The 14,317-nt window shown below is 43.9% G+C and overlaps 1 protein-coding gene across 1 annotated transcript in view; it reads left to right on the top strand.

Annotated features, from left to right (window-relative positions):
• The window catches only part of ANKFN1 (ankyrin repeat and fibronectin type III domain containing 1), a 231,438-nt gene that overhangs the window by 214,378 nt on the left and 2,743 nt on the right, over positions 1-14,317 (top strand). The window contains exons 17-19 of the mRNA XM_067547819.1: positions 1,635-1,803; positions 6,356-6,522; positions 10,004-10,223. Coding sequence (XP_067403920.1) covers positions 1,635-1,803; positions 6,356-6,522; positions 10,004-10,223 — 556 coding nt within the window. The remainder of the gene's footprint in view (positions 1-1,634; positions 1,804-6,355; positions 6,523-10,003; positions 10,224-14,317) is intronic.

The following is a 14,317-nucleotide window of genomic DNA, read 5'->3' as shown; positions in this document are numbered from 1 at the left end:
TGCACGAAGTAGGAGTATACTGTGGTTATACAATAAAAGACATTTATCCAATTGTCATGCACTGGTAAGTGTGTGCTGCTAGTCCCCCTCTGTGCCCCGTCCACAGGAGAGGTGTCTGTTACAGCCCCGGCTAGTGTCTCTGGATCTTTAATTCAAGCTACAGATGCTCATTCTTTTAGGATCCCGATTCAGTTCCTGGTGAGTTGACCATTATGGCAGCAGTCGCACAACCACTATGGACCAGAGTGTTTGCCCTTTACGTACTCTTCTGAGCAGTTATTCACACAAGTATTTGCCCCCAATTTAATGAGGCTACTTGTATAGCAATATGCTACTCCTGGTGATTGAAGACATCAGAATCTGACTCTTGGGCAAACTGCAGAATAAAGCAAATCTGGACAGGTACAGAAGTTGCTGGAAAAAGGAGAGAGAGAGAGAGATTAAGAGAGAAGCCCAGATATGTCTGTGATGCAAGAAAAAAATACACCAGAAGCCTGATTCTCATTTACAGAAAGGCCACTTTCCCTGCTCTGGCAATGTAAAAGTGGCCTTAGAGTGGAACTGTATTATTGGTATCCTCACTTTAAGGCCTGTTTACACTGTCAGAGAGGTGTAGAGTAGCCTCAGTGTAAATGAGAATCTAGTCCAATTTTTCAATGAAACTTTTTTTAAATACGGAAGGGCTGGGTTCAGGCCCTGGTCAGACCCTGTGGCCCGGCAAAATCCAAAGAAGACCTAGGTACATCCAAGATTAAGACTTGCAGCCACTCCCTCCAATTTCAGTCCTATACAGGACTCCATGCTAGTGAGTCCCAGTAGGGCTGGAGCATTCATGCCGAATTATTCCCTGTTTTAAAACTAAGAGAGTGCAATTTGTTCCTTAGGCCCCAGTTCAACCAAGCATTTAAGCACATGCTGAGGTCCATCTCCGACCAGTGAAGCACTTAAACACATCCTTAAAGTTAAGCACGTGTTTAAATGCTTGGCTGAATCAGAACCTTAATTGTGGATTAAGGGATTTTAATTTTGGATTCAACGAAGATATATAAATGCTGTTATTCTTTGTATTGTGGTAGCAACTGGGAGACCCAGTCATGGCCCAGGATTCCCTTGTAGCAGGTTCTGTACAAATCCAGAACAAAGATGGTGTTTTACATGGCAGCTACACGGCAGCCAATATTCAACTACTATTTGTGCCGGTTTCCCTTCATGCAGCACTTGTTAAATCTTTTCAGTACCATGCTGGGGGGGGAGCCGCATATTTCTCCTAACCAACCCTAAATTGAATCTTAAAGGTTTTTAATTGAATCCATTTTCATGTTTTCACATAATTATACAATCATAATCTTGAAAAGCATACGGCATGTGATCATTTTCTGCCTAATAAGAAACATAAATGTTGTTTGTTTGTGTGTGTTGGTTTTTTAATGTGGAACATTACAGCTTTAAAGCCTGATTTTATGTAGCGACGTTAACCTGAGTTTAAGCCCCCCTAATATTTATGTTTTATAAAAATTCCAAGCTTGATGTTGTGCACATTTTCTTTAATGTTTTATATCATTTGGGGTGTTGTTTATGTAAGTGCCATGTTGTAACTCTCTCCCACTTCTTTCCCCGTGCGTGTCCCTCTGCAGGCTAAGCACTTCCGTCTGTATACACAGGAGGTGTTGGAACTGGGTCACAATGTCTCCTTTCTTCTCCTGCTCCCCGCCTCAGACGATGTCTGCACTGCCCCAGGACAGAATAATCCTTACACCCCACACTCAGGATTTCTTAACCTCCCTCTTCAGATGTTTGAACTCGGTATAGTAGCTTGCTTCACCTAGAAATATTAACCCAGACTCCTTATAATAAAATCACAAAGTTGTATCTGTTTTCCCCCTTGTCCCCGGGGAGAGTCAATAAATCACATGATGGCTTTGGCAGCAGCACTGCCTATAACTGTGTACAAGTTACAGAAGGAGCATAGCTGCTGGAGTATACACTGTAGCCATCATTATTGAAATGCAAAGCCTAGAGCAAAAGCCCACAGTTATCAAGGATAAGCCCTCGTCTATTATGGAGGATGATGATTGGGGGAGGGGGTGTTATGCTGCACATAAAATGCCAAGGCTGATATTCGGAGAGTAGCCACAAAAATGTCTGTATTCTAAAGTGGGCTCTGCATCATCACAGAGAAGAATTAAGGCCAATGGAAAGATCTAGCAGTTTTATACTGCAGAATTATTGCAACTTTTGATTGTAGGCGATCCTGCTCGGGGCCAGATTTCACAGATCAGGCCCATCGCTTTGCTTTCCCTCCTGAAGTACCAAAGGGCCCAATGCTATTATAACGATGCAGCAAAATTCCCATTGTGAAGCGAAGAAGAGTCACCCTGTGATGAAGGCACAAGCCTGTGGCTTAGGAGAACTGGTTTCAAGTCCCAGTTCTGCCACAGGCTTCCTGTGTGACCTTGGGCAGAGACACTTTATGGGCCAACCCCTCAGGTTCTGAGCTCATGGGGAGGCTATATTAGTACCTCAGTAGATGTTTGCCTGTATAATGAGTACAGAGCCGGGGCATTAGTGATAGTGGGGCAGGTGGGTTATCCCTTCTGCACAATGATACCCTAACCACTGGACCATCCTGCCTCAGGGATCCATTACTGCCTTTGGTGAAGCTATGTCAATTCAGATGCAGAGAGGCCTGCTCACCGCTGCTTTGAATAGGGTGGAGCTGTGTCCTTTCCCAAGGGGACGCACAGCTGTGTTATTTCCCAGGGAGCGTACTAAAGTGCCATTGGAGTCAGTGTTGTGGTAAAAGAAGAGATCAGACAGGAAAGGAGAGGGGAACTCAGCATCCACAGTCAGGCTCTGGGTACTGACCATGTTGCTGTCCATATGAGAGGGGAGAAATGAACTAGATTTGCTTAAGCGCATTCACCTTGGATGAAATTCCCCCCTGGGCAGAGAGCCTGTGTACCACTGAAACCTCTCTATGTGGTGCATAGGCCCTAGGCAGGAGTGAATCTTGCCCCTTGTGCACACTGTAGATTAGCGGTCAACAGTGACTACCTAATAATCAGAGACCAGGATGAGGCAGTGTAGCTAGTACAGCTTGCTGCATGCAGTCGGGAAACGGTGATTTTCCCCCCATGCCCATTCCTCACTGCCCAGTGAGGCGCCTGTGCTGGGAATGTGGGCTGTAGTGGCGAGAATAACAATGCATGCTGAATTTTACTCTTTGAATAAAAAAGTAACCAATCCTATGGCCGAAAGCAGATGACATGTTCTCTCTGATTTATTACGTTCGTCTCCCCAACATTCTATAAAATAGCTGTGATTCACATTGAAAATATTAGAAGCTTCCATTCCCCATTAGCTGGTGGCTACCAAATATATAATTGCAAAACCACAAAAGACTATGTTGACGTAACATTTGTTAAAGTAACATTAAAGGCTCTGACTTAAAACCACAAAGACTAGAAACTTCAGCAGTGAAGCTGAAACCACGGCTGTAATTCACTCAAGAGTGCAGCACATATGGCCTATATGCTATAAGACCACACACTGCTCAGACTAGATCTTGGCACAATGGGAGGAGAAAGCAGAGAGTAGAAGTCCTTGACTCTCGATTTTCTGGGGTGCTTGGGTTCAGATTAGATCTTTATTATTATATGAACAAAGTTTTTGTCGTTTGATTTCCTGTTTGTTCTGTCCTATTGCATGTGAAAAAGAGAAAGATGTGGCGTGGGATTTTTTTAATCTCTATTTTTCTGTTTTGGATTGGAACACAAGCACAACTACCCCTAACTCTAAGTAACCTGCCAAAGTACCAAAGAAACTTGAAGTCCTCTGACAAATTGGAGAGGCAGTACTATGTCCCCAGTAAGCTAGGGGTTAAATCTGGGTTCCCTTCTTTCTCCCTGTGCCTGGGTTTTCAGAGGATGGGCTGTGAGGAAAGACACTGGAAAAGCATAATTGCTCTGCCCAAATTGTGGCATTTTCTGAAATACCGGGGATGTGACTGCAGTGAGCAACACTTTAATTATTGCTCTCCAGTTAGCCTCGCTCGAGTCGGAGCAGCCACGCTCAAACAGCTGTGTCCACCCTGGCACTGCGCTCACTCGTGTATGGCAGTAGGACTTCCAGAGACGTATCTCCTGGTTCTGTGCACTGCCGTAAGCTGAGACACTCTCTGAGTTCTCTCTCAGTGAATTGTGGAAGACTGTGTATGTCCTTTTGGGGCAGAAGAAGAGAATTGTGGGAAGGCATTGGAGGACTAAAGGCAAAGTCATCAACATCATCAAGGCCAGATAAGGAGCTGTGAAGAGCTCTGCAAGGGTGAATCACTGTCAGTGACGGGGATGCGGGCGGTCGTGCCCAGTGCTTACTGCAGGAGTCAGGAGTAGGAGGTCAGGTGCCAGAGACAAAGGTCAGAGCCAACGGTAGAAATCGGAGCCATGGCGCAGGACTGAGTTACCTGGAGTGAGGCAAGGCAGGAGCCGGGCTGGGAACAAGCAGACACAGCCCTGGGCAAACTTTGAGCAGCCTCCCAACTGTTGCTGCTACTAGGCCTACGAGCTGGTTTACTGACTCTTCCAACTGATCAGGTGGTGTAGCCAATCTCATTAGGTTGCCCAGAATCTAGGCTTGCTGCAGGTCCTGATTCCTGACAATAACCAGACAATAGAGTGGTTCTCTGTGGACACTGGCATAAAAGAGGGCTGCATTTTATCGCCATCGTTGTCTGGCATAGCCATAGGCTGGATAATGATTATTAGCAAGGCATACACTGGCATAGCATGGGTAGATGGCAAATGCCCGGAAGACCTAGACTTCGCTGATGCTATTGCGCTGTTAAGTGACACCTCTGGAAAACGACAAAGACAGACAACCTGGCAAAAACAGCAGGCCAAGCGGGGCTCAAACTCAGTTGCACCAAAACAAACATCCCTGAAATCCAGACATCAAGTAGCAACATCACATTAAAAGGCAAAAACATCAAGAAGGCAGAACACTTCACTTAGCACCATATTAGCCAACGGAGACCTCAAGAGGAAGTGACACCAAGTTTAGGAAAGACATCTACAGTCTTCACTAAATGCAGCAACATATGGAAATCAAAGTGATACAGCGCCAGAACAAAACTGGGACTTTACCATTATGCGCTAACATACAGCTATGAGAACTAGAGATCTATCAAAATGTTACCAGAAATCTTCAAAAAAAAGTGCCTGCGAAGGATACTGGGCATTAGCTGGAAGGACTTCCGGCACTAACATAGCCAGCTGAGAACTCACCAACCCACAGCTCATCTCCACCAGAATTAGAAGGAAGTGGTGCACATCCCTGGGGCATGTACTCCGGATGCCAGCACACAGACTCCCACATGAAGCCATCAAGTGGAAACAAACTGACGTGAAGCAATGAGGGCACCCAAGAAAAACCTAAAGAAGAACCTTATGCATGGAGAGCTGAACAGTTGAGCTCAACCCCGTAGACAGATGGAAGCAGCAGCAAAGGACGTGGAATGGAAAAGCCATGTGCACCAATATTGACCCCGGAAGGCTATAATAATAATAGTAATAATAATTTGGAGGACTAGCAGAACTTGAATGGAGCTAGCCTGTGTCCATGCTACAAAGCTGTAGCTGACAAGTTATGCTAACTTGAGCTTCAGCCTATGCACCCTCTCAGATCAGCCAACTCAAGCTAACGGTTTGGTGTGTGTGGACAAGAGTCAAACTACGGGCCAACAATGAAGTTACAACTCTAGTTAACTTTGCAGTGAAGACATGCCCACAGACAGTGTAGAATAGTGCATATAGTAGGGAAATATAATGCTTGGAGGGGTGAAGGGGGATAGAGTTTGGGTTGTTTTGTGTCATAGTTGAGAGAGGGGATTTAGAGTTCAGTTGACCAGCTGATTTTGTGCAGTGAGTGGCTGATGGTTTGCACAATGGGTGTTTTGCCTGAGTAAGGACTGCAGGATTGCACCGTGGATCAAAATTATTCCACCCTTTCCTGAAGGGTTTTGTTAAAAATGATGAATTATAAAAATCTTAAAAACAGCCTCTGATTAAAGCTACAAAAGGCTTTACCTCTAAAGTATTCATTCGGGGCCTAATCGTCCTTTCACTTACATCAGTGTAAATTAGGAATAGGCTCCCTGAAATGCTGAAATCAGTGAAGTTAGAGCCGTGTAAAACCAGTGCAAGTGAGAGAAGAATCAGGCTTTCTTATTTATTTCTGGTTCAACCTATTCCACCAAGAATTTTAATAATCGTCTTTATTTAAAATTTGTGTTCGAAAAGGTAAGGATTCCAGGACCAGACTATAATTCTAATTATTGTTTTTTCTGTCATTTTCACAGTTCATTTTTGCTGTTACAAGGAGAAGTTTATTAGCCTGTATTGCCGTCTTTCTGCTGTCATAGAGCTGGACTCTCTGAAAACCCAGCAGTCCCTAAGGGAAGCAATTTCAGACAGTGAAGTCGCTGCAGCCAAACAAAGACACGAGCAAGTTTTAGACTCTATACAGGTAACAGTCTGTTTCTGAGTAGACCAAGGAGATTTTTAAGGTCTCTAATTTGGAATCTAAAAGGAGAATTATTCGTAGACATTATAAAAAGCCTACTGGTGTCAAAATGTTGGTTTTTTATGAAATTCCAAACCCAGAGCACAATTTCTTTGGTGGTTGTTTTTATAAAAGAGATTTTTTTTTAATGGATAAAATCAAATGACAGTTACACTCGAATGGTATAAAGCAATGTGTCACTTTGGGTTATGGAGCTCACCCTCTGTGTGAGGAAAGCCAGTGTCATTAGTCCGGATCGTAGCTTTTCTCTCATTCGGGGACATACATTTTTTTCCTCACTGGCAGATTGCAAAGAAAAAAAAAAACGAAAGTTGTGTTGAGGGCACATGCTATAGAAATAGATTATTGTCAGTAAAAATGATCTGAAGACAGTATGATCCGGTGACGTCACAAAGAACAAGGCAGAGGCAGGTTATCTTTGTGCCAGGGGTCCTTGATGCCAGAGTGACTCCTGCAAACCGTTTGGGCAACCAATTCTCCCTGGCTGAAACTCATGATCTTTGCACAAAGCATTTATGGACGAGGTCCATCTACAGAACAGGGCACAGATCAGCAGTACAGCCCCTCCTCTCCTGCTACTCAAGCCTTCGCCAGCTGCAATATGGGACGAGACAACTGTTCACCCCCCTGTCAAAGTTTGTGGCCACTTAAATCTACATAATTATGAACCAGCTGACCGTGTCTCTGCTGCTCCTTATCCTGCAGTCAAATCCATCTTTGCAGTAGCCTCTTTGGAGTTGTCTTGGAGCTTAGGTTTACTTCACACACACAGTGGCGTGTTCCATTGTGCTCCCACTTTAAAACTGCTTCCCCTCCAAGTCCTTCCCCACCCCCACACTCAGAAGATCCGAGTGCTTTGGTCACAGTGCTCGAGACCTTCTGGGGCTGCTGGGTGAATGTCTGTATTTTGCGTGAAGGGTGAAATTCACCCAAAAGCCCCAGCCAGGTCTCAATCACTAGGACCAATTTGGCTCTTCTGAGTGTGGGAGTGGGAAGGGACTGGTGGGGTGCAGTTGTGGAGTGGGAGCACAGTGGGACATGCCACCCTGTGTGCAGTAAAACTAAGCTCCCAAGAGGCCTTCCTATATGTATAAAACTGCCTGCAGTGCTACAGACGCAGCAACCGTCCCTGCTCCTCTCAGGAATTTCAGTTCAGATATATATATTCAGAAGACAACTCTGGAGAGTACTTTAAACCCCAGTGTTTTGGACTGAATTATTGTGAAAGCGTATTAGCCTTGTCAGTTTGCCTCTCAAATGAAAACCAGCTGTATTCCACCTATTGGCGAAAATATCTCAGCCCACCACATACTGCAATCTTCAGTGGCAACCACAAAACCGCAAGAGCATTTGTGTGATCCCAGATCTAAGACAGTGTTGAAGTTACTACACAAACCAAACATTGTAAAGAGCGAAAGAGTCTAGATGAACGCAGCTCTGAAAAGGAGTCAGACGGCAACCAAAAAGAAAAAGACAAAATAGCAGATAAGGTACTTGGAGTCTAAGCCAGCATGTTTGACAGTAAGAAAAGACATATGTAGGCATATTCTCAAGAAATGAGGCTGAAATTGCAATTAAGTTATAATTCACATACTGTAATGCTTCAAATACTCTTAAGCTGTAAAAGAAACATAGCTCATTAAATGTGACTGGCCCGTCATCCCAGGAGACACCTTATAACGGTACTGGAGAGAAAACCAATTGGCTTTACATTTTAGTGAAAATATTCTCTCTCCTGCATGCAACTAGGGGATGAGTTATGGAATGGAAACCTAGATTCCTCCGAGCCAAATGGGTGAGGAGCGTGCTAGCGGATCGGCCAGTCACACCAGCCTCTTGAAGTTACACTGAGACCTTGAAATGAGATAGGATTATCTTGTCAAGTCCCTTTATTTCTCTGCAGTTTGAGGTAAAATAGGCAAAAAGCTCCACTTCCGAAGAAGCCTCTGAACCACTTCTCATTACGTGTAGGGTGACGTCCCAGTCCCATTGAAGTCTGTGGCAAAACAGTCATTGACTACGGTGGAGCCAGGATAGACCCTTCGATTCGTATTGTGTGTACTGCTTGCTGCCTCTGTGCAACTTGGGAAACAATCCTGATCCGGTGTAAGGGACTGGGACTGTCACAAAGGGCTCAGGGTAGAATTCTGGGGTGCCATAAAGCGTGATGCAAGCAGTGTAATGGGCCTAATTCTCCATTGCCCTGCACCAATGCATAGCATCTGCAAAACCCTCGGGTAGCATTTTACACACCATGCCCTCATTTTGTGTCGGTGGAGATGACTGCACAAGGGGCAGGGCAATAGAGAATCGGGCCTGATGGTTGCAACTGGCACTGCTGTGGCACTGAGTGTGCCACTTACACACCAACAGGCCAAATTGGAAGTTAAGCAAGAAGGACAACCAAAAGGAGATGTGTTGAATTGTAGGCCCTATGTGTAACTTACAGGCTTCTATTAATTGATTTCCCCACTGAACCCCCATTCCGCACTCACGGCATAGAAGACACCACTCTCTTCTGCACACTCACCAACTCCCACATCAGCGCAAGTTACGGTATTTTATCACTTGTTCCCTTTCACTGATCAGCTCCCCCGTTGCTCTTGACATCGCTGCAGAAAGTTGGCTACTTTGGCTTCAAGGTATCTCAGGTTCAGCAGCTCTAGTGATAACCCATCACTCCAATAGGTATTGATTTAGGGGAAAGGGTGACAGAAAGAGAAAGACTGACTGTCTATAAGTTGGTGGTTAGGCCACTGCCCTGGGATGTAGGAGACCCATGTTTAAGTCCCTGCTCTACCTGATTCAGAGTGAGCTGGGATGAAGAAGTCTGCTCTGAATCAGGCACAGCAGACACTTAAAGCTGGGTATCTTACCACCCAGGTGAGTGCCCTGTCCACCAGGCCACACGCACACACGCCTGCTTCCCGAATTGAAAAGCTCGGGTTTTGATCCCAAAATGGACGTTTCAACACAATTCTGTCTGCCCAAAAACGCTCCCAAGGACTTGCCGTCATTTCAATGCGAAACCAAACCAAATTTCAGAACCTCAAGAGTTGCCGCGAAACAGAATTGTCATCCCCCAGACTGCCCTAAATCGCACCCTAAGCATGGGGTTGAACCTAAACATTGGATCCAAACCCCTGAAAGCTGGTTTGGATTTGAATTCCCCTGCTTGAGCCCATCTCTGCTGTGCTCTGTCCACGGCGCTATGTAGATTTATACCCTGGCTCTATACAACTTTTTGGTTAAAATTAAATTAAAAAATTAGAATATGAAAAAGAACTGGCAATTTCTGTATATTTTTTTTAAAGAACATCAAAATCAATACCTTCAGCATTGAGTGATTGCAACTTTTTAGGGTTGGGGTTTTTTTGTTTTGGGGTTTGTTTTTTTTTACCTTTTTTTCCCCTTTCTTCCAAAGCAAATCGACGAGATCTGGCGTGAAATGAGATGGATCACAGAGGCGCTGCAGTATGCCAGGTACAAACAGCCGGTGGCTGGCTTGCCCATAACAAAGCTTGTGGACCTGTCGGAAGAGCAGAATCAGATGAAAATTAATTCAACATCCTCCCATCTAGACTGTCTTCCATCACCACCACCCTCGCCTGAGACCAGGAACCAGAGGAGAAAAGCTCTGAGTGGTAAGAAGAGAGATTTATTTTTTCTGGGTGAAACTGAGTAGGAAATCAAGACAGACCCTTGATCTCCCTTTTACCTTAGGAGCTAGTCTGTGATATTTTTTCCATGCCTGTCTAGGTATTTTAACAACTATTCAATTTTATGTATGTATTTATTTATTTATTTATTATTTTATTATTATTTTATAATTATTATTATTTAAGCTCATAGGCTAGTTGGATAAGTATAGAATGGGGAAAAAGAAATACCAAATTACAGTGCCTTCCAATATCTACTTCCAATTTTTTTTCTTGAATGTTCAGTCTCAGTATAATCTCAGAATTAGAGAAACTGCAGTTGGAGAAACCATCTATTAGTTTGGTCTCCCAGTCACCACAGTATCATTCCCTGCAGTTCTCCCTTCTCCTCACCATCAATGGTTTCCAGTCGACTCCTTTTTCCTGCCCATCTCCATCTCTGTTTTTTCACACCACTCTCCTCCCCGCCCCACACATGAACTGTCTTCTCCATGCTGGCAGCCTAGGCATCACCTTCTCTGCATTCAAGTCCCTCACTTTGGGACTGACCCAATGCCCAGTGAAGTCAATGGAAGGACTCCCATAGGCTTCAGGAAGCAATGAATCACAGTCACTCCCATTGTCTGTAGTGCTCACAAAAAGCGAATCAGACAATACAAAACAATAAATGCGTGTGTGTATACACACACACACCACATGGAAGCAGGGATTTTCAAAGGGACCTAAGAAAGTTAATGGGACGTAGGCACCTCAGTCCCTCGGGCTTCTTTTGAAACCCCAGCTGGAGTAGCTAATAGTTTTGCACAGTGGATTTATCTGCATGAGTTTGGGGTGGCTGCTTTACTCACAACCTGTCCTCTCGTCAAATGCCTTCCCCCGAGGAGGAAACTGCAGGACGAGCACCAGTTCTCTGACCCACTCTCATGTGATTTTCAATAGTAGGGCAGGGCATGATGCATAGTATACGAAGGTTCTGTTCCCTTGGCTCTGTTCTTGTAGCCATATTATTTGGTGTCACGGTTCTGGCCTGCTTGCAACTCTAGCCCCTTTCTGGTCACTCCGTGCTCCAACCCACCCCCAGTCCCTTGGGTGTTAAGCCTCCTGCCCTTACCTGTCTGGAGATGGAATTCACAATTCTCCCACTCTTAGACAGAGACATAACACTCTGTCTATGCCAACTGCTTATTATCATGCAAGCCCCACTGGACACCAGGCTGCGTCTCTTCACTTCAGGACCCAGCGACCGATGAAGTAGCAACCAACAGCCTTCTTAAAACAAGTATGTTTATTAGCAAATGGAACTAAGCATTAGAAAAAATGATTTCAAAACAACAAACAGACAAAACACAAATTTAGTCTCATCTAATCTTATACTTTATTACAAGCTAAGTTAAGTGGGCCTGCTTCTGGAGTTACAGGAATGAAGCAGATCCACTTCACTTTCTTTTAGCAAGTCCCAGAGCTCTTGGGACCCAGCCTGCTCTTCACTTGCCTTCCAGAGAGTGTGTATCCCTTAGTGGTGTGTGAAAAGCTGGTATTTTGTTTGGCTGGCAGTTCTGAAAAATAAAAATAATTGTTTCAGGTTGACCCAAAATAAAAACGCTTCAAAATTTTTGGCAAACCAAAAAGTTTGTTTAAAAGATTGTTTCAGGTCAAACAAAAGTTGTTATTTGACCCAAAGCTAAACATTATGTTTCCGTTTTGAACGTTTTTAAAAGGGTGGGGATAAAAATGAAGGAAATTTGGAAACAAAAAGTTGTTCGGACTAGAAAAATCAAACTGTGTTGTTCAAAAATATTAAATTGAAGTGTTTTTGGCTTTTTTTTTTTTTTAATTTGTTTGGTTGTTTCTGACATGAACAACTGGGTGACAGCAACATGAATTTGTGAAATTGAATCCGTCGTTTTTGCCGAAAAAGGTTTCAACCAAAAAACTTTGCAGAAAAAAGTTTCAGCTGAAAAAGTTCACCCTGCTTTAATCTCCCAGAATGGACCCCTTCTCAGGGAAACTCCCTTTTCTCAAAGCCCCATCCTCTGTGTGCACCTGAGACCAGCTTCTATATTTTATAGCTCAATGCTTTTTGTAAGTTGTCCTTTTGCCTCAGACTGGTTTTGCCCGGTCGGCCAGCGAGGCTATCTACGAGAAACCCCTGTGCTGGTTGCTCCATTGTTTGGTATTTAAACCCATTCAGCCTTAATGGCTTGCAGTCATTGGGGCACAATATGAGGGAATGTCTTGAAAGTGTCTGCTCCTCTCCAGCACACCAACCGTCCACCTCAGGAATCCCATACATAAAACACATCTTGGCGTACAGATTAATACTAATCACCGAGCAGCCCCACATCCAGAGTCATAAAGTTTGAAGCTAGAAAGAACCACTAGATCATCTAGTCTGTATTTCACAGGCCACCAACACTACCGCATGCTAAACCCAACGTATGCATTTCATTTGGGGTTTACTCTATCTGATGCTGTGCTTGGGAGATAGTGTGGCCTGTGGGAACGGCAGCACTGGCAGTTCTGGTTTCTAATCTTTGTTCTGCCGCTTGTAGTGTGATTGTGGGAAAATCACTTTGTCTCTCTGCCTTAGTTTCCCCAACTGTAAAGTGAGGATAATTATGATGAGACAGAGAAGGACAGGGAACGTCAACATGAACTTGAGATGGAGAAACTGGGCCTTCAACATTTTAATCAGATAGATGAATAACTTGATTGTAGTTCAACACTTGAAGCTGGTATTTGAATAGCAGTAGCTATCTCACAGGGCTTTTGTGAAGAGTAATTGGTTAATGTTTGTAAAAAGCATGCAGCATGTATGCAACCATATCAGTGCCAAGCATTTCGAAATTAAATTCGTCCCTCTGCACATATCCAGCGCAAGATCTGTGCACCTCCTAGGCATTGTTTTGAGGACACTATCCCTGGGCTGGCCTGCACGGGGGTGAATTTCATCCATCCTGTGAACTGCAAAATGTTAAATACAAGTGGCTAAGGAATAGTGAGCCCAGGATGCATCTTATCATGTCTGAGGGCTTAATGCTCCACAGAGGCGACAAAGGACACTTCAAAACATAGAGATCAATTATCCCATGTTCATCTCAGATCATATTTTCCTGCCTTCCTTTAATGGCTCTTCCTTTTTGCACTATTTCTTTTCTATGCTCATCTGTGTTTATGATGACAGAGCAGCTGACTTTTTGAGCCATTGGATCCAGTTTGGTTTAATTGTTGTTTTCAGATGGCTCAGTGTCCCAAATGATCTGAGATGGACCCTTTAGAATGCAAAATTAAGCAAATTAGTAAAATGTTATGCCCACTTCATTGGCTGTTACTGCTGCTCTGAATAGCTGGAAAATTAAATTGATGAAAAAAATGGATTGCAGCAAAGAAAAAAGGAAGCACATTAAATGACAGTGCTTGTTTCATTAATAGAATAAGGACTTGCGGGGGGAAAATAAATCTCTGTTCTGCTGAGCGGTCATTAAGCAATGAGTTAATGACATAGTAGAAACAAAAGCTGCAGATGCTGCTTAGAACAACTGCCACAGCCTTTTTGGTCATAATAATTTATTTTTACTTCTAAACAGCAGTTTCCTACTGTCAAGAAAGTCAAATAAATCTGCTCTGATTAGAGTAAAAGCAAAAAAAAGCCCAAAGAATTTGGGTGGAAACTGGTCTTTATAGAAGCATGTGTCCCCCACTTTGATTTAATCCATTGTATATTAATCTTCTCCTTTGATTTCATGGTCTCTCTCTAGGCCAAATGCTCCTGAATAACATGGTGCAAATGCAGAATAATCCTCTGGGGTCAGGTGGAGATATTTAACCTTAACACCGTGTATCTAAGAGCATAATGTGTTCCCAAGTTGGATCTGATTCATTATTGCCCTGCATCTCGTGTATAGTGAGTAGTGAGTACTACTGCTCTGCACCAGTGCAAGGGAGTAGTGGGTACTATTTTATACCCACTCTGTGCTTGCTTTGTTCTGGTGTAACTGACTACCCACATTGGAGGGCAGCAGAGAATGGGACCCGTTATGTCACATTCACCGCTCTTTACGTCACTGCAGAACATGACC

Source organism: Emydura macquarii, unplaced genomic scaffold (assembly GCF_026122565.2).
Source record: "Emydura macquarii macquarii isolate MOO-44397 ecotype Brisbane River unplaced genomic scaffold, CSIRO-AGI_Emac_v2 contig_1230, whole genome shotgun sequence".
Lineage (NCBI taxonomy): Eukaryota > Metazoa > Chordata > Testudines > Chelidae > Emydura > Emydura macquarii.
Note: the sequence above shows the minus strand (reverse complement) of the source record. Positions and strands in the feature narration are given on the sequence as shown.